Source organism: Prunus mume, linkage group LG1 (assembly GCF_029339155.1).
Source record: "Prunus mume cultivar Tortuosa linkage group LG1, ASM2933915v1, whole genome shotgun sequence".
Classification (NCBI taxonomy): Eukaryota; Viridiplantae; Streptophyta; class Magnoliopsida; order Rosales; family Rosaceae; genus Prunus; species Prunus mume.
The window spans coordinates 20,022,581-20,042,913 of NC_142698.1; the positions used below are offsets into that span (position 1 = coordinate 20,022,581).

A 20,333-nucleotide genomic window follows, 5' to 3' on the forward strand; every position below is an offset into this window, starting at 1 on the left:
GTTTGCTCTTACTCAATTTGTCAGTTGCTTGACCTTTTGTATGATCAATTTATGGATCACACATCACTATTAGCTAGATTATATTAGGATGTCTTGTCGTTTAAGTTGTCTAAAATCTAAATACTGTTTGTTTAGCATTTGAAGATTATGATTTACAAGTCATGTCTAGCTGCTGTCTATCATTAAAAACTGCCTGCAAAATCGTCATACTTATTCAACCATAATTAATTATGTTGGTTGTGAACATCATGCAAATTATTTGACTTTATTATTTGTCATCAGCTCTTAAACATCTTTAATTAATTGGTGCGAAATCATATCTATAAATATGATCAGAATTCTACAAGGCCAAAGGCAATACCAACACTAATTAAGTGAAACATGGGAAGTCTCCATGATCAACTCACTCTCCTCCAAGATCTCAAGGTCACTGTCCACCACTCATGCCTGATTTTCCCATCCCAACAAACACAGAAAAAAACCGTCTTCTTATCAAACATAGACCAAGTTCTCAATTTCGATGTCCAAACCGTTCATTTCTTTGGCGCACACAAAGATTTTCCTCAATCCCAAATTGTAGCTGAAAAAGTCCAGGATGCCCTTGCCCAGATATTGGTGCCCTATGATTTCTTGGCAGGAAGATTGAAGTTGAACCCCAACACAAGTCGCTTAGAGATCGACTGCAATGCAGCCGGAGCAGGCTTCGTGGTAGCCTCTAGTGAGTATGCTTTGGATGAGATTGGAGACTTGGTTTATCCTAATTCAGCTTTTGCACAACTGGTTTGCACCGCTATGGATTCTCGTATTCTGAACCCTGCTGCTGGCGATGATCATGATCAGCCACTTTTTATTCTGCAGGTATTAATTTTTTATTTTGATCTCACCATCATTTATCCTGCATAAAGCTACATCTTCTAATTCAGTGCCATTTGGTTTTCTTTGGTACATCCACATATGCTGCCTCATTGAGTGGTACATATTACCCTTACCCTTAAAAGTGATGTTACACCTTTCAATCTACCACAATACATATGAGCCATAATCTTGGTCTTTGATATTCATCAGCCTATAGGAGACTGACAAATATGACATCCCTTCACTTTGCACTGTTGCACATGCATTATTATGACTTTCCGTCCATTGTAACGTACACGGGCCACGGGGGTAGGTGCATGCATTATGCATAGATTGATCTGGAATCTGGATTCCCAATTAAGAGATCTAAGAACATCCATAATAGACTCCTTAAATTACTTCATTAGACAAATTTTAGGGAGAAATTATAAAAATGCAACTTCAACCACGCTCCCTATCCACCTCCTAAAATATGGAGTTCTCTAGGAGTTCCTAAATCTGAGGAGAGAAAAAGGACTCTTAGTGACTCCCTATAATTTAATGCTAACTTCTTCTTTTTTTTAAATAGAGGTGGACCGATCAAAAAAGAGTTATAGCATTTATGACTCTCCAAATTAGGGAGTATGGTTGAAGTTGAAATTTTTTAGAGAGCTCCTAAAATAGCTTTATAGTGTTTTTAGCTAAAAAATAGATACATGAAATAGATAGCATACACAATCATGCTATCTATTTTTTAGTTAAAATTTAGCTAAAAATATATAAAAGTTATTTTAGGAACTTTCTATCAAATTTAAACTCCAATCATGCTTTTTAGTTTAGGGAGTCATAAATGCTATAACTCTTTTTTAATTGGTCAATCTCTATTAATATAAAAATTAATTACCATTAATTAAAGGTTTGAAATACTCATTAAATTATAAGGAGCTACTAGGAGTCCTTTCTCTCTCATCATATTTAGGAGCTTCTAGAACTCTCCATATTTTAGAAGGTGGATAGGGAGCATGGTTGAAGTTGTATTTTTCTAAATCCTCCCTAAAATTTGTCTAAGGAGGATGATTTAGGAAGCCCATTATAGATTCTCTAACACCTCCACCATTCTTTCATTAAGCCACATCAGTATATAACTATATATTTTTTTCACCAACACACCGTTTTGGATATAGGCTAGCTCCTTTGCCGTTAGTTTCTATATGCGTGCACACCTCTCTCCCCTTTCTCACGCTTCTCCATTTTGTTTCTCTTCCTCCTCTCACAGAAAAATTTAAAAAATTGAGTCCCAAATAATCAATGGTAAAGGATTCACAGGCTAGTAGGACTGGCTACATTAGTAAAAAATTATTTTTACCACTCACTCCTCAGCTGAGTTCAAAGGCTATTCACCACCGGACTATTGAATTTGTGCGGATGTAGATTGGGCTCTTCACCTTATTGGCCTCTCTAACTCTGTAATAATTGAAAGCTGTCAAGATATTATGACCTTCCTATTGAGAGAGGGTATAATATACTAAACTCACACACACTACACACATGCTAGAACTCAAACCTAGAACCTTGCATGAAGAGTAAATACTTCAAACTAGTACACTAGTAAGTTCTTTTTGCAATTAATATGTTTTATATATATATATATATATATATAGGGAAATATTCAGTCAGTAGTGGTTTTAATTAGTTAGTTTGTGGTTTGAACTTAGATTGAAGAATTAATTAATTATGAATTGAACAGGTGACAACATTTAAGTGTGGTGGATTTGCGATGGGCATATCAAACAACCACACAACATTTGATGGTTTAAGCTTCAGACTGTTCTTGGACAATCTGGCTGCGGTGGCTGCGAACAAGCCCTTGGTAGCCATTCCTTACAATGACCGTCATATCTTAGCTGCTCGATCCCCACCCCATGTCCCATTCCTCCACCCTGAGTTACAAGAGCTCAAGAATATGTCCACCCTCGATGACTTAAACCCTACAGTGTTTGAAGCCACCCAAGAAGAGCTTGACTTCAACATCTTCCGGCTCACTGCCACCGACGTTGCTCGCCTCAAAGACAAGGCGAAATCCACCACTGCTAGTAGTAGCTTTAACGTGGTCACGGCCCTCATTTGGCGGTGCAAGGCACTATCGTCGTCGTCATCATCAGACGATGATGAAGATGTTAATTACAAGAGGGCGGCAAGTAGTAGTAGTAGTAGAGAATCAAGGATTCTTTATGCGGTGGACATAAGGCCGAGGCTGAAGCCTCCGCTGCCCAAAGCCTACACTGGGAATGCAGTGCTGACTGCCTACGCTTCTGCCAAGTGCAGGGAACTGGAGGAAGTGCCCTTCTCGAGAATGGTGGAGATGGTGTCTGAGGGAGCAACAAGGATGACAGATGAGTATGCAAGATCCGTCATCGACTGGGGAGAGCTACACAAGGGCTTTCCTCACGGGGAGGTGCTGGTCTCATCCTGGTGGAGATTGGGCTTTGCTGACGTGGAGTATCCTTGGGGGAAACCCAGGTACAGCTGTCCCGTTGTATATCACAGGAAGGATATCATTTTGCTCTTTCCTGAACAACAAGATATGCATGAATATACATCCTCAACCTCACCTACTAATACTACTACTATGGCTGGAAGAGCTGGTGCTGCTGGGGTTAATATTTTGGTGGCGCTTCCTCATAAGGAAATGCAAAAGTTCCAAGCCCTCTTCCACAAGTTCTTATTAGATGATTGAATATATATATATATATATATAAATAAAGAAAACACATATATATTGTAAATAACATGCTGTTGCATGGAACCATATCTATATGTGTGTAACTAGCTGGGTATTGTATATTGATTACGATTTTCCGAAGATGGAGGTTAAAGTTTAAGAGAAGAACGACCGTGTGGTATTGTATTGTATGCTATATTAGCCTTCTTGAAGCAAATACACATATAATAGTAGATTTGGCTTACCTCCTCCGAATTGAATTTTTCTTAACTGCAATTCATTACATTTTGTTCCTATTACTAAAACCCGTTTTTTATAAGTAAAAACTCATGACTATGATTCACCTCTTCAAGTTACATTACCAAGCTCAATATATGATTTATTGTAATTTTTATATTCCCAAAATACCCCCACGTATTTGCAATTGTTGTTTTCTCCATTGATTGTGCTGAATATACTTTGAACAACTGCAATTCAATATCAGTAATATTAAAATGGTGTTTTGTTGGATAGAAAAATGGTTTTTTAAATTGGCTTAAATTTAGGAATTTTTAAGGTAAGTTTTTGCTCTTTTAAAAATAATAATATTCAGTATCTAAAAAATTCACGTTTAGGGCCTATTATGAAGAAACATTTAATATACCTATAATGTTTTAAAATAAAATAATGTACCTATTTTTTCCACCCTTTTTTTGTGAATAATATACCTATTTTCCGTACTTCAGAAATTTCAATTACATAACGTACCTATTTTCTGGCAAAAAAAAAATTAATTTATAAATAATGTACATTAAAAATATTTACAGAAATTTCAATTACAAAGTAACGAATCCTTTTTTTATAAAAAAAAAATTGTAAATAAAGTTATTATATACATATTTATATTTTGTATAGTTACATTATTTATTGGATATCTAATTTAGGGATTTTTTGTTTGTTTGAAATTTTAGGGATTGGAGAGGGAATGCCAACCAAAATAAATGGGGTGATTGATATGCTATTAATAGGAAGTATTAATTATAATTAATGTAGTTAATAACATGCTCGAAACTAAATTATAAATAAAATATGAAGGTATGTGGCACATAATGTAATTTAGTTAATAATACTATGAAAAATCTATCTCACATGGAAACCTATTTTAAATTGAGTTTTCAGTAATAATTTAAAAAGAAATGAGTATATAACTAGGATATAGTAGTTGTAAGAGTTTATATCGGAAGAACTCTACGTATAATACATCTGGCCAAAAGGTGCATTAATTAGTATATATTACATATAGTTATAGTTTATTTGTTTTGTATTGATTCTTTTACAACATATATATATAGACAGTACGGAATGCCATACTGAAAAACATATATTTATTGTCTAAATAAAAAATGCCAGATTCGTAATTGCGTGTGTTTATTATTAGCTAGGTATGACAAAAAAAATATATTTTGTTGGTGTTAGTCAAACTCATGGGATGTGAGAATTAATGGGAATTATAGTGCAGAATTTGGCACAAATGATGCATGAGCTGACCGCGATGTCATCTGACCAGCACTAGACGACAACATGTTACATGCATGGAATGGAAAGGACATAATAATTCATCATTCGACAATTGAATTGATCTCTATAATAAATATGGCAAATATAATATATTATGAATATTTGATCGACAATTACACCCTCACACTTTGTATTATTTATAAGTATTAGTTCCTTAGCACATGTGTGAGCTAATTGGTTTTATTTTTTATTTTATTTTTAGAATTAAGAAAAGATAACATGTGTAGTTATATTCCATAAAAGTAACACCTATTATTTGATTTTGTTTTTAATTATAATTTTTTTAATATATAAAAAATGTGAAGTTACTAAATTATTCTCATTTAATTAATAATTTCAATTCTTAATGTTTGAATTAACGAATGACATTTTATGGTATTTTAAATATTTCATCATTTTCTATCTTTTGCTTTATATATATAGATAGATAACGAGTCGACATCCCCTTAGACCGAAAGAAGAGAACTTTGACATTTACTGAATTATTATATATATAGCTAGTCTTGTTAATTGGAAAGTGGAGACGTACGTAGATGTAGTCTCATCTCAAACAAGCATACAACATGCTGTGCCCTGGTGCCCTGGTGCCCTGGTGCCCTGGTGCCCCAGTGCCCTAGTGCCTTAGTGCCTTAGTGCCAAGGCATGGACTAGCTAGCTAGTAGGAGATTGATTACCACTAGCTGGCTAAATTATTATTAGTTTCCACGTTATATATAAATTAACTAGCTTCCTTAATAATATTACACGTATGACACGCTTAATAATATCAAACTTAATTATCTTCTCCTTCCTCCGGAGCCGCTCTCCCTTTGGCAGTTAAAATAGACGGCAGCTACCGGTAATCCAAGATTGTAAAGCTCCGCAAAGTCTCTGGTATTAAAGTTCTGGCGCCACCCTGGAGCATACACTGTTTGCCTACCCAATTGCCGAAACAACACCAAAACAAAGCGATGAATCCCCACCGTTGGCCGTGGGCTTTCATAACACACAATCTCTTGCCCTACATCAATAAATGTACGTACATGGGGTTTCATTATAAATTGGTCTTGCATCCAAAAATATAATCAAATGTTAATTAATTATGCCTTCTGTAGACTAGCCCAATTGAACATTTCTTTGAAAATTTTATGCACATATGTCACATTACTATTGGCAGGAATGTAGGAGCTTATACTTATATGGTAAGGAGAGAAGTATTTCTCCGCCTCCCCCCAAACCAAGAAAAAAAGCCCAATAACTAGAAGGAAAATGTTAGATTTATCACCTTTTTATACCACATTATGTATCACATCTCTAATAGAGGTGAGCCATATTGTATTTGGGCTCCACTCTATTTGAGAGGTGATACACAGTGTGGTATAAAAATTTGGTAAGTCTGGCATTACTCTGACTATAATATAATAGAAACTACTTACCAAAGCTTGCCGCAGTTGTTGCTGGTATATCCGTAACCAACCTGAAAAGTTGGCACAATCAGAAGTATAAGACCAACATTTAACTGATATTCCGAAAATAACCAGGAATGAATGAATGAACATTCTTCTTTTTCCTAAGCAAATCCTTCTTCGTCTATATATACTATTTCCCCAATATATATTTGGTTGAAAAAGGCACGAAGATTTGAGCTTGAAACCTCAACTTTGATGGCAAATTGCTTAAGCCAAAGGGGGAAGATATAGTGAATCGATATAGCTGGGATAGGACAAATTTCTATGGAAAAGAGGGAGAGAGAAAGAGAGAGAGATGTCTTTATTCCTTGGGAGAGAGAAGCTACAAATAATACACACCAATGCAAATATTCCTTTAGGTTGGGGTCACTTGGGCTGGGTGCATCAGGATCCACCATGACCTGCAACAATGAATTAATGTATCATATGTACTGGAGAGTGAGAGTGATGAAAAAAAAAAGCATGCAAGCAAGAGGATGGATTGACACCGTACGTCTGCACTTAATCATGCAAAATAAGATGGAGTGGAAGAAAGTAGATAGAGAGAGCTAATTATAATAAAGTAGTAATAGTATATTAATTAAACGTTAATTACTTTACTTACCAGAGTGTAGAAAGTCCTAAGATCATCCCCACCAATATCAACTCTAGGTTGTTGGACAACTTGGGAAGGTTTGAGCTCGCAACCATTGTTAACCTCCTTCAAACCGTAAGTGACCCTGAGAGAAACAGACCTTGTAAACGGGTCTAAAACATCACCTACCACTCTTCCAACAACAAGCGGGTCCCTGTCCCTAGGCATTTTCTTCCTTTCTTTCTTTTTATCTTTTGACGAATAAATATATATACGAAGCTCAAACTGAAACTGAAACTCAAACACAAAGTATCCAAAGAACTAGTTGGATTTGATATTGAGAAGATCGAGTAGGTTTGGTGATTCCATTCGAGAGGGCCATTGGCTATTTATATTCTGCTGCATGCTGCTGCCCATTTTGTTTTTGTTCTTGTGCAACCAGTAACTTAAAAAGATATTCTGATTGCTCCGTGGATCGCTTTTGCCTTTTGCTCGATATTTTTATTTTCTTTTGATTCTTACTAAGTTCCTCTCTTTCATCAAACCTGTAAAGTCAAGTAGTGGACCACCACTCTTTATTCTCCCATTCATCACTTTATGCGTTGTCGGTCCAAAAAGCTCCCCCATCATCGTACATGTTGTCAAAATCTGCTCTTCCCCTCCAGAAGAAAATTCTAGCGACCTGGCAATCTCAACTTATTCAAATTCTTTTTTTCTTTACACATATATATTTATATATGTATATAGTATGAAATAGTCAGCGATTAGAGACTTGTAACTGAATTGGTTAAGAATAATAATTATTCTTACATTTGAGATAATGTGATCGTGTGAGTGCATAAAAGGAGAAAGAAAAGCAAATTAAAGCGTAAGTTTTGTTATTGGGTTGTGTGGCATAGGCGAGGCGAGGCAGTGGCAGATCGCTTTCTCAGGGAATCTTGGTGGATTCAAACAAAGTAGCTAGTCTGGAATGACTACGTGTGTGGACGTGATGAATTGGACCAAAGGGTTTAGAAGAATCGCGTGAATGTGGTTAATTTTGAGTGTGGACATACATGATTATGAGATTCGACATAGTTGACGATGAATACATACATATCTTTCCTCCTTGTATCTGTAGGTGTAGCCCTGTAGCCCTGTAGCCTGTCTTTGGTGGTACTTGTACTATTTGGTAGCTCATGAACTCAAAACTGTAGGTTCCACTGCACACTGCCAACTCATAAACTATATATTCATCATATCATCATATCATATCATGTCACTGGTTTATATACTTATATATCGCGCGTCAGTAGGTGTGAGCAGTGATTAGTCAGTCAGACATATACATCATGAACACCACACCACCATCACCTACTACCTTACGCATGCACTTCCATCCCATTCCCCACTATACATCGGTTGTCTTGTCTGTCTCTGATCTCATCTGCTAAATACATGAACGTACATGTATTATTATTATCAACTGCCGAATCTCTCTCCTTAAGAGTGTTAGACCCAACGATCCGTCTCCATCCAGTGCCGTGCTCATTTGGACAGGTCAAAAGATCACGACGATCGAGCTATATGGCAGATATTTTCATTACTTTTTTACAACTTTTTTTTTTCTTTTCGTCCTTTCTCAACTGATTATATAGTCCTTGTACGGACTTCTCTTGTCTTACCTACGTATAGTTATTGTATATATGACCTCATTCCTTCCAGATATATATATATATATATATATGTACCAAATTTTCCTTTACTTAGAGAAATTTTAAAAAAAATATTAATTTTATTGTGATTGAGAGGAAGCAATGCGCAAAGGGCCTTCCCTGCATATTGACATTGTGGTGTGCGCTTGTCACTTTTTTGGGTGTGGGAGTGAGAGGATGAGGCCGCACAAACACAAGAAAAGAAAAAGATAGATAGATACAGAATTGACTGATGAGCAAGAGAGGGCCTTAGCCCGACTCTTTTTTAGGTACTAGTACTAGTTGTTGAAAGCCCTCGAGGGAATTGGGATAATTGCATTCCATTCATTTCATGTTTTCATTATTCTTCTTCCAAGTTCCAACCGATCAATTTTTATTTTTTTTTAAAAAGGACAAGTGAGTGAATCAAAGCTGGACAAAGACTGCGTGCGTAGCCAAAAAACGAAGGAACAAAGGGATACAGAATCAATTTGGATTGGATGTTCAGCAATTGTCGCCCATCAATTTATATACTTTGATTTCTCGAGATACATAAAGCATTGGTCACCGGAGAACCTTCCAAATAAGGAAATGATTCGCTTTGTGGCCAAACCACAACTCCCTTCTCCTCCTCCGCCTCTCTAAACCTATCCATCGCACGCATGAAGCAAGTAGACCCACTTTTTTTTTAAAAAAAAATCCCTTTTTCTATCTCTTGTAAGTTAGAACATAATTGCCAATCAAATTCCATATATATAATCATAATATAAAACATTCACACGTAAATACCATACATATATCATCTTCTTTTTTATGGAGGCGGACACACACACCCCACCAGAGTCCTGTCCACTTACAAAAGATAAGTGAAAAGCGATCGAGGTGTGCCAACCACCCTTTTTCAAGATCCAGCACAGCACAGCACCTGATTATCAATTCGTGAATATATTACTATTCTGATTTTTGGGCTCTCTCAGTTCCATTTTTGTAGAGTAAGTTTACCTTCTTTTCTTTTTTGCCAGGTGTTTTTTACGCCATTTCCAGCTGCTAGTTCTCAAATGGGCCAAACCACAGCGACGGCGACCAACGTATAAATGGGCCGCCAAACCACAATCACTGAAAATTTGATCACCTTTTGTTATAACCAAGACAAATGTTTGTTTTGCTAAAGTATCGATCTAAGGTAATACATTCAAGCAAAAATTAATATGATCAATGAACTAGCCTCTAACTCATGGCATGTTTGATTCAAGATTTACAAGTTTGAAAATGGATATGAAATTGCATTTTTATGTTTGACAAGTGCACTACTGAGAATACATATCATGTGATCATTTTTTCTCATATATACCACTACTTCACCTGATCTTGCCACGCAAAGCGCACTAGCGTTGGTCGATGTCAGTGCTTGCGTTAGACGGGGCCCTCTTTATTCACTCGTTCATGTGGGCTACTTTTCTTTCTTTGTGGGGTTCACCAGTTTTCAGTCCATGCAATCCATTACACAATATTTTGGCCCATGCAATACATGGGTTGGAGAAGGTTTTTAGGCTAAAAACCAAAATTTGACGTTTAGCTCGTTAAAGTTGGAGATGACCATCTCACAAATTTAGCCATTTCACACCTAAAAGCCATCTCCAACAAGTGGATTAAATATGTCACGGAAAGGCTATAATGAGGGCTTAAAGTGAGGAGGTTATTTGAGGAGGTCAAATCCCACCATCAACAAATGTAAAGAAATCATAGGACTTAAATATTTTAAATGTTTTGACGGTCGGATCGGTCTCCTCACTTTAACTCCTCATTGTAGAAGCTCCCAATATGTCATGCCATTGGGCCAAACTTAGTTAGCATGCGGAAGAGGCAAACTATTTCAGGCCACGTGACGTCAGGTAGCCATCATTATCATTTTCCATTAAAAAAATCATAAAAATTGGTCTTTTTTTAATATTAAAAAAATCTAAAAAAATCCTTATTTTTTTCTTCTATAAATACCAACCTTATTTCTACATAATTTCCCACGTTCTTTTCAACATTTTATCTAATTTCCTACATTCTTTTCATCCTTCATTTTACATACTATCCTTACTCTTTTCATCATTCTACAGAATTTCCCACAATTTTTTCATTTTGAACATAAGATTTTAAAAAATAAAAATCTCTCCCTGTTTGTTGCTATTCTCTTTCTTATTAGTCTTCGACATCCAAGAAAACCAGTCTACTTTCGAGTAATAAAGGGAAAATTACAGAAAAAAAGGACACATTTTCGAAGAAAAAAAAACATAAATATTTAAGTTTAATTATTTTGTGGCAAAATTGTTAACCATGTTTCTAAATTGTTCTGCATGGAATTTAATTATACTATCTTCCTCAGGCGCCACGAGTACTGGCAAATGCCATGCGTCCCCCACGCGTCTCATTTTCCGGTGTCCCGCGCAAACGAACACCAGAGGCGCGAAAAACGAAAATCATAAAAAGCGTTATTTTCGCAATTTTGGAGGCAAACCTTTTTGGCGGGAAAAATAAAAGTATGGCAATCCTTTTGGTAATAGTATTCTCCAAGACCATTTTATTTAATTATTTATAGAAAACAGAAAAAATAAATAAATATGTTTCGTCTTCAAAATTATTCATAGCTGTTGGAAAAATTGTTACTTTATATATCTGGTTGCCGCTCTGTCTCTACAACTCCCACCCATCTTTTCAATATATCCAAGAATTTCTTTGTTTAAAAAATATAAAAGAAGAAAAGACGGTGAAGATATTTGGAAAAGCCATTCTTTCTCTCATTAGGGTTTCTGAAATACTCACCTGTTCACTTGTCCTATTCGTTTTCTTCTGAATCCCCAGTCCATTGGACCCAAGTAGCGTCGTTTTTCCGTCTGGTTCAGATTATCTAGGAGTTCGGGCTTTTGATCTGTGAATTTTCATATGTGTTTGAGTGAATCGGACTTTTCTAGCCCTAGAGTTTGAAAATGATGTGTGAAGTGGTGGCAATTGACGGCGGAGATAACCCAAGTGGCCGGAAATCCAACGACCAAGATCGAGTGAGGAAGACCCAGAAGCGAAAGAGGGCTAGCTTGAGCCCAGAATATTTGGGACTTGAGGCAAAAGAGGTTCAGATTGGATCTTTTCGCAAACAACTTGATGGGTTGTTTGGTTTCTACAAGGAAGTGATGGGTCAGAGAGTCGATTTGGATGTGAAGCAATGTGGTAACAATATGAATTCGGTCATTGGGGCTTTGATCGAAGAGAGTGGGCTGCCATTGTCGAAGCTTGTTGAGGAGGTTTTCGAGAAGGTCAATAACGGAAATGAGGCTTTTGGCAATGTGACTTTGGCCTATGTGAAGAGCATTGTGCTCTTTGTTGGACAAAGAGTGATGTACGGTGTGCCGAATGTTGATGCTGATGTGTTGGAGGACGAGTCCGAGTCGTGTCTTTGGTGTTGGGAGGTGATGGTTCTTTTTACTATTGAATTTTTTTGAATGTTCAATTTGTGCCCATTTGTATTGGTTTTGGTTTTTTGATAACTGAGTATGTTCAATTTATGTGGTTTCCTGAATTGTTGATAGATTTGTGAACCTTGCTTGTTACTTTATGTTTTGGTTAATTTTGTTTAGATTATTGTGCTTCTTTTGTATGTATAGGTCTTCATCTAATTGCAGTTCTATTGTGGGCGTATTTAATTTGGCGCTGGGAGGGAATACCGAATGCCCCTGTCAGTTTGCCTTTGTTTCTTATTTTCTTTTCTTTGTTTTTGAATAAATGAATATTTCATGTTCTTAATTTGACTGCCTTCGATGTGTGTATAAAAGGATTTTGTTTTTTTACCCACATTTCTTTTTCTTTTTCTGATATGTTGAGTGTTTACCGTTTTCTTGCTTGCATATTTTGTTGGGCATACTAATCCTTGCTGTTTGGCAACTTTCTGTACTTCTCTATTTACTTGATCTTTGGTCTATTAAGTTTTTATCTTTTCTTACCTCTTGCATAGACAAGGGATGTAAAGTTGATGCCAGCACCTGTGCGCGGAGTGTTGAATATTAGGCGCACTTGTCGAAGAAAGATCCATGAGAGGATTACTGCGGTTTCTGGTACATATATGCTTCCTTAATTAAATGACTGGTTTTGGGTGTCTTGCGCATTACATAATGATGACCAATAATGCTATGGATTTGTTTGTCTTTTTCACTTGTGTTATAATTGAATCACATGATAGTTGTATTGTCATCACATGCCAGATGGGTTTCACCTTAATTCTGATTGTCAACATAAATATTGGCTTCAGCATTATTCTCAGTCAATACATCACCGAAATATTTACCTCCATCCTTAAAAACCTTGTAACATGTTACTGCTGTTTGGCTGAAACAGAAGAATGCAATCTAGTCGATTTCCTTGTCCTCTGTTTTTTGTAATTTGAATGCTCCCTGAGACTATACCAAGAGAAAAATCATATTATGATTTGTCATGCACATGATGTATCTGGGGAGCATTGGTGCACTAACTCAATGCTTACTAGTTGTGATATGACTAGCCATGCATAAACACCTCTTGAAGCAAAAATAAGAAAAGGGGTTGGGTAGCCTTTCATTTACTCTAAGCTGATTAATGGAAATGTAGAAAAGCAAACGATGCATAGAAATTGAAGAATAAAGACAGGAAGTGACTTGTTTGCTCTAGATTGATGTTTCCAATCAACAATCAGAAATTCTGAAATGCTTCTTTGGGAGGGGTGGTGCCACATTGTTACAGATTATCGTTGTAACTTATATTCGATTTCTTTTATCTTTTTTGGGTAGTGACATGCCATGGTAAAAAAAAAAAGTCTCTTTATGTTGGAGAAAAGGTTGTTCAATGTTTCCAAGGTCTGAGTGAATGGCTGAGAGCGTGGAGTAATTAAAGGTGGTGCAAGCTGGAGTCCTATTCTCTTGTACGCTGATGTGACAAATCTTTTATACCTTTTGACCATGTTTCTTTAAGTTTTAGAGCCCGCATCTAGTGTCTTGTTAGTTTATACACTGTACACATAAATTCAGCTCATTGATGTATGTTTTATCTAATTCATTTTCATTTGACTATGAAAAGAAATATAAGTTAGTGTAGCGGTGTCCATGATCCTGATTTGAACATTCTGCACCTTTAAATACTACACTGTCGTCTTTGTTACATTCATTTAGTTTTGGATTGTGAGGTGAGTTACTGACATTTATGTTTGTGCTAGCAATGGCAATGGCATTACAAAAGCCAGAGAGCGATCAAAATTACATACATGACCTGATGAAGGCATCCGAACAGCTTGATAAAGCGCTGTGCGAGGCAAAGATCCGCTCATTAATGGATCGCTTATCAGTGAAAAATGGTGCAGACATGTATGTATATTCAGTGAGTATGAGTAAAGAGTATATTCAATTTTCATTTTATTTCCTAATAAGTTTTTTTTTTTGTTTGACTGTTGTCATAGTGCAAAGAAAGAGGCTAAAAGAGAAGAAAAATTATTAATCAAACAAATGGAGAGAGATAAACGAGTGTCTGAGAAAGAGAAAAAAAGATTGGATCGTGAACGTCAAAAGGAAGAATGGTTAAGTGTAAGTTATTTGTTGACACCCTCTGGGCTACCTAGTTTTCTTGTCAGGATTAACTGTAGAAGTATTTCAGGAGAAGGAGCTAAAGCGGCTTCAAGGAGAGTCAGAAAAAGATGAAAAGCGTCGTGAAAAAGAAGAGTCTGAAATGAGGAAACTGCAGAGGAAGCAGCAAGAAGATGCTGAAAAAGAACAACGCCGTCGAGAAAAAGAAGAAGCTGAGTTGAAAAAGCAACTATCCATAAAAAAGCAAGCTTCAATCATGGAACGTTTTGTCAAAAGAAACAAAACCATCGTGGCATGCCAGAGTGACCAATTTCCAACTAAAGCAACTATGTCTGATTTGTTGAGTAAAAACAGTGAAAATATGCATGAGGTAGTCACCCAGTCAATGGATCATACTCTTTCATCTAATGAGGAGATTGTTGCTGAGGATATCCGCAGGTTGGCATCATTAATGTTCAAACCATATAACCATTAAAGATGCATTCTTCTCATTTTATAATGATAATTTCTTCATACATTGCAGGTTGCACATGTCTTCCTGGCGCCACTTAGGCCATTCTATTCGGTCAAACAGAAACCAACACTGGGGCATACGGCAGAAGCCTAAGACTGAACTATTTAAGGAACTTAAGCTCACAACCAGTAAAGGACTAGTTCGTGGTGATGATTTAAGTACAGAGAAACTTGTAGATAGATGGAGAGAACATGTTTCCGATGATAAATCATGTCAGGCTAATACAGATTTTTCTCTTACTGATGTTAAAAAGTACAAACGGGGAAAGCAGTTGCTACAATTTGATAAGAGCTGTAGACCTGCATTCTATGGTATATGGCCTAAGAAAAGGTGAGTTCATCTCCTTCATGAATTTTGGTTGTGGGAGAGTGAGACTTAAGTGAGATATATTAAGCCCAAATTGTGTCTGAAAGGAGGTCTAAAATAGGCACCCTCAAAGAGTCCGCTATTTGATCAGTCAACTTGGATGACTGCTTGAAGTTTGAGAAAGCAACATATCATTTGTCAATTGCCAAGTAATTGGTTGGAAACATGCCATGTTTGTTTATAATATCTGGTAGCTAGGTTACAATAGTAAAAGGGGAGCAAGAAAGTAAAGCATTTGAGTGCTTTACATGTTTTTGTTTGTCTATTTGGATCTAAATTTACACAATGCATATTGTTGTGAATGAGAATTTTCTGTTGTCTTTTTATGCAATAGTGGAATTAACTCATAACACTTTGTGTTATGTTTCAGTATAGAAAGGTTTTTTTTCCTGGTTGCCTAGCCCCTAGAAGGCTCAACTAATTGCGGCGGAAATATTAGACTGATTATATTTGTTGTAATGTGGTTTTCAGTCATGTTGTTCGACCCTGTCACCCTTTTAGGAAGGACCCGGACTTGGATTATGATGTGGATAGCGATGAGGAGTGGGAAGAGGTAATATGAGACTCTTTTTCATACCATGTAGTTGATATGTAGGCGATAATTGTCAGTAATGACTGTCATTATCCAGGAGGATCCTGGTGAAAGCCTGTCTGATTGTGATAAAGACGATGAAGAGGAAAGCTTAGAAGAGGGGTGTTCAAAAGCTGATGATGAAGATGAAAGTGAAGATGGCTTTTTTGTACCTGATGGATATCTCTCAGAAAACGAGGTCAGTAATTTTGATGATTGAAGTTGCGAAGTTACTTTTTACCCTTGTGATAATATTTTGGATGATCATTGAGTATGTCTACAAATTTGGTTGGTGTGCTATGTGTGTAGGCCATTGTAAGAGCTAATGTCATGGAGTAACTCTTTAGGCATAACATTTTCCTCTCTAAATTGTTCTACTTGTCATTAATGAGTGAAATCTTGTCCATTCTCATTCACAGAATAAAAAGTAAAGAGTGGTTGATAGTTGTATTTCAGTTTCATGGATGAGTTTTCATTTAGTTACATAATTTTCAGACTTCTATAGTATCGAAATGCTCACAATTCTCATCTAATTGTACTCAATTAGTATTGTACGGAGATATCTAAGTCATTTACATTTTCATTTCCTTTCCTTCTAGTCATTTACAGGTACAATTGGTGAGTATAACGTGAATGATTTACTTTGCAAAAATATTTTATTAGTTGCCTACATTCCTTAAACTTCTTTTTGCTTATCCTAGCTGACTTGTGTAAGACTTGTGCTTGTATTGTCTTAAGCCATTTGCTAAGTACTCTTGTCAAATTGTTGAACTACATGTCCGGCTAAAATTAATTGTTTCAACTCTCCCTTGTGTGATGTTATTTGAAAATCAAATTCTTGCTAGAAGTCCTGAAGACCTGAAAACTTATGATTAATAAAAAAAAATCTAATTTTAGTTGACGAGGATTCATTTATGTTTCAGTCCCTCAAAAAGAGGTTCATGTGTATTGGTCTAAAAAGGTCGTAATTGAAATGTTTGAGCTGTTCCTTTACGTTCAGAGAATGCTGCATGTAAAACGCTTTTTGAGGCAAGTTTACCCCATAGCTTGGAAATACCTCAACTGGTTACCGTAATATAATATATGTACAGTGGGCTTGAGTTGACGGTTCCTCATGTAATACTATTTGTGGGTCGCACTCTGCTTATAAATTCATTATCCGAACTGTATTTTTTAAAGTCCATTTAAGGATATTGTTGAAAAAAAGTCAGCCCCACCGGAAACCACTGAGGCATCTATGTTTGATCAAATAAATAGACGAACACATTGTTAACGATTTGGCTGAAATGATCACCATGTAATCAAAAAGTTGAAGTACCTATTTATGAAACTTGCCTTTTTTTCTGCATGCAGGGAGTACAAGTTGACAGGATGGAAACTGATATAACATATGAGGAGACCAGAATCTCACCTAGTTTTACGCAAGATTTAGAGAGCGAGAAATTCTCTATTTTGCTTCGACAGCAAAAATATTTAGGAAATTTGACTGAACGCTCTCTTCAGAAAAATCAGCCTTTAATTATATCAAATTTGATGCATGAGAAGGTCTCTTTGCTAACAGCTGAAGATCTTAATGGTATTCTTAAGCTCGAACAGATGTGCTTGCAAGCTCTTAGTATGCACGTATTTCCTGGCAGTTCACCTGTGGAGATATCAGTTGATGGCTTACCAGAAGAAGACCAAGAAGTTTGCCTTTCAAATGGCACGCCCTGTGTTAAATCAATTTCCTCTGTGACTGTTATACCAGAATCGGATTTGCCTACAATAGTAAGTAGTGTATACATCTTGAATCAGAAACCTTTGTGTGAGGTTTCAATTTTACACGAGCTGTTTCATTAGTACTGCATCCAATTTAAACTTAGTGACAGTATGAACTATAAATAGGGAGAGCGTTAGCTTCATAAATATTTTGCTTTGCTATGAATTTCTTTCTTGTTGACAGTGCCAATAGTTGGCTGCTAAGAATATTATAATCTTGCAATTTTCAGGTGTCTGCCATTCAGTCATGCTCACAGGGCATCAATAAAGTGTTACAAACTTTGCAGAAAAAGTTCCCAGATATGTCGAAGTCTCAGTTAAGGAATAAAGTGCGTGAGATATCAGATTTTGCAGATAACCGTTGGCAGGTTAATGACTCATAATTTGGTTAATTGCCATTACCCCACCGCCCCCCTCTCCTCAACACACACACACACACGCACACATTCAAGTCTTGAATATTTCACACACACTCAAGTCTTGAATATTTGAAATCTCAGAGTTTGGCAGGTTAATTGCCATTACCCCACCGCCCCCCTCTCCCCAACACACACACACACACACACACACACACACAAGTCTTGAATAATTGAAATCTCAGAGTTTGGCAAGTTAATGACTCATAACTTGGTTAATTGCCATTACCCCAGCGCCCCCTCTCTCTCTCTCTCTCTCTCTCTCTCTCACACACACACACACACACACACACACACACACTCAAGTCTAGAATATTTGAAATCTCAGAGTTTGGTCACTCAGGAGTAGAGATGTAAAATGGTTTGTGCTGCCATCTGCGTGATATTTCAATTAGGCACAATTGTTTATGGAATTTTTATGTGCCTGTGCCCTCTGGTGCTCGATTGTGTTGAGCTTAGGCCCAGAACAAGCATTCACTAGTGTCGTGTCTTAAAAAAGGGGCTCATGTTCATCTTGTAATGTAGGTGAAGAAAGAAATTTTGGACAAAGTTGGCTTGTCAATATCTCCTGGTATGTTTGACCTGACCATCCTCAAATTACCATAATGAATCTGGTTCTTTAAGACTAATATTCCTTTGTGATTAACAGAAAAGAGAGCTGGGCAGACCAAGAGTATTGCTGCATTTTTCTCGAAAAGGTGCTTGCCGCCTACTGGTAAATGTTTCAATCCTAATGAAAAGTCACCTCAGCCAGCTGTGAAGCCAGGTTGTTTTGGACAAGGGCAGCAGAGTTGCACATATGAACGCCCGTAGGTTGCTGTTTCGTTTTGTTTTTTCTTTTTGTAATATATGGAATGGATTTATGGGCTGTTTTTTCGGTCAATAGCATAGCATGTATCGGCTGCAGATACCCAGATTGTCCCAATCCAAATCCCATAGAGGTTTGGTGTAAACTTTCTTTTTTTGTTTCAGAAAGTAAAACAGATTCAATAGGCTAGGAATTTCTACTTCTGCTGCTTGCTTGATATCTAACTATCATTTTACGATTACGAAGACTGACTGACTGACTGACTGACTGACTATGAATTGGATACAAAGTTTGCCTTTATTAAAGAGCAGCAATTAGTTGTTGAAATAAACATCTACACGTGACTTTTTAACGTAAATTGGCTTCTGGCTTTTGGGAAAGTATCTTGAGTCATTTGCATTTATATATATGGGTACGTTATTGGTGGAAAAGCTTTGACAAGAAACATTCAGGATTTTGTCCATAGTTATATATATATATATATATATATATATATATGAGGACGGATCCGTGACATTATATTTTTGATACAAGTTTTGACACAAATTTTCAACCATTAGATTAGAATGGTTTGAATGGCTGAGATTATGTTTCATTAATTACTTAAATTAAATTAAATCTCTAATGCCAAGTAAATTTCATTTTTATTTATTAATTATGATAATCCCGAAAATCACTCAATTATCTTTCCCCTTTTAGTTTTCTTATCATGATCTTCTCAATTGATAACCTGCGAAACCCCACCATTACCTTCTCCTTGCCATTGTCATCTACACCAATCGAGCATTCTTCCACGGTATAGAAAATCTGTCTCAAGCTACCTATATTGAAGAGAAAATAAGATATTAATATTTAACCAAAAAAGAAAAAGCCCAGATTTGTTGCAATATTTCTTCTCTACCGTTTGGTTGATCTAACTCTCTCTCTCTCTCTCTCTCTCTCTCTCTCTCTTCTAACATCTTAATGGCTTACAAGCTTTTATTCATTATGATTAATAATAACATTAAAAAATATATGGCAAAAGACAGTTTGCTGTGCAGTTCATTGTGTGTGTGGATGGGGTGTTATCCCCAAGCCTTTACTTCGAGAGTCATAATCTATGTATAACTGTAACAACCCAAAAAATAAGCAATAAAAAAAAAGGCCAAAAACAGAGTTAGGGATAGAGAAGAAAAAAAATTAGAAACCTGTAAAGCTTCTAGAAGAAAGAGGAGGATGATGGTAACTGAAGAATTCTAGAGGATACGAAATAGGAAGATTTTAGAAAACATTGATTGAGACAATAGATAAATAAGAAAGAGAAAGTCAATTAATAATTATTTTTAATATATATTTTTCTTAAAAATATATCATTAGTTTAGTTAATCTTAGCCATTCAATCTATTTCAATCTAATAGTTGAAAATTTGTGTCAAAACCTTGTGTAAAAAATATAGTGCCACGAATCCGCCCCCTATATAATATTATGGTTGAAATTATTCAAAACTGCTCTGTTCACCAAATAT

At 36.2% G+C, this 20,333-nt stretch overlaps 3 protein-coding genes across 4 annotated transcripts; 2 read left to right on the forward strand and 1 right to left on the reverse strand.

Moving 5' to 3' along the window:
- The first annotated feature begins 312 nt into the window (after positions 1 to 312).
- GLC (HXXXD-type acyl-transferase family protein) lies at positions 313 to 3,800 on the forward strand. The gene is made up of 2 exons (XM_008220265.3): positions 313 to 858; positions 2,582 to 3,800. Exons 1-2 carry the CDS (start codon positions 382 to 384, stop codon positions 3,569 to 3,571), a joined length of 1,467 nt encoding a protein of 488 aa, XP_008218487.2. The 5' UTR covers positions 313 to 381; the 3' UTR covers positions 3,572 to 3,800.
- A 2,089-nt stretch (positions 3,801 to 5,889) lies between these two features.
- Positions 5,890 to 7,363, reverse strand: FT (PEBP (phosphatidylethanolamine-binding protein) family protein). The gene is given in 4 exon segments (NM_001293253.1): positions 5,890 to 6,113; positions 6,529 to 6,569; positions 6,901 to 6,962; positions 7,166 to 7,363. Coding segments are annotated over 4 exon segments (525 nt in total).
- A 4,050-nt stretch (positions 7,364 to 11,413) lies between these two features.
- FAS1 (chromatin assembly factor-1 (FASCIATA1) (FAS1)) lies at positions 11,414 to 19,070 on the forward strand. Of its 2 annotated transcripts, none has more exons than XM_008220268.2 (12): positions 11,414 to 12,260; positions 12,803 to 12,902; positions 14,033 to 14,180; positions 14,273 to 14,396; positions 14,467 to 14,834; positions 14,920 to 15,240; positions 15,748 to 15,829; positions 15,906 to 16,046; positions 17,201 to 17,614; positions 17,836 to 17,973; positions 18,547 to 18,592; positions 18,671 to 19,070. In XM_008220268.2, exons 1-12 carry the CDS (start codon positions 11,784 to 11,786, stop codon positions 18,832 to 18,834), a joined length of 2,523 nt encoding a protein of 840 aa, XP_008218490.2. In that variant the 5' UTR covers positions 11,414 to 11,783; the 3' UTR covers positions 18,835 to 19,070. The 2 variants fall into 2 exon arrangements, with proteins under 2 accessions (XP_008218490.2, XP_088903499.1); XM_089047373.1 differs by having other exon boundaries at positions 17,836 to 17,934.
- Positions 19,071 to 20,333: the final 1,263 nt, after the last annotated feature.

What these genes read in the sequence shown, in the direction of transcription:
- GLC (XM_008220265.3), top strand. Translation starts at nt 382, where the DNA reads ATGGGAAGTCTCCATGATCAACTCACTCTCCTCCAAGATCTCAAGGTC. An exon ending in AGCCACTTTTTATTCTGCAG is followed by an intron (nt 859 to 2,581) that starts GTATTAATTTTT and finishes TGAATTGAACAG; the next exon opens with GTGACAACATTTAAGTGTGG.
- FAS1 (XM_008220268.2), top strand. Translation starts at nt 11,784, where the DNA reads ATGATGTGTGAAGTGGTGGCAATTGACGGCGGAGATAACCCAAGTGGC. An exon ending in GGTATATGGCCTAAGAAAAG is followed by an intron (nt 15,241 to 15,747) that starts GTGAGTTCATCT and finishes TGTGGTTTTCAG; the next exon opens with TCATGTTGTTCGACCCTGTC. An exon ending in TTGCAGATAACCGTTGGCAG is followed by an intron (nt 17,974 to 18,546) that starts GTTAATGACTCA and finishes CTTGTAATGTAG; the next exon opens with GTGAAGAAAGAAATTTTGGA.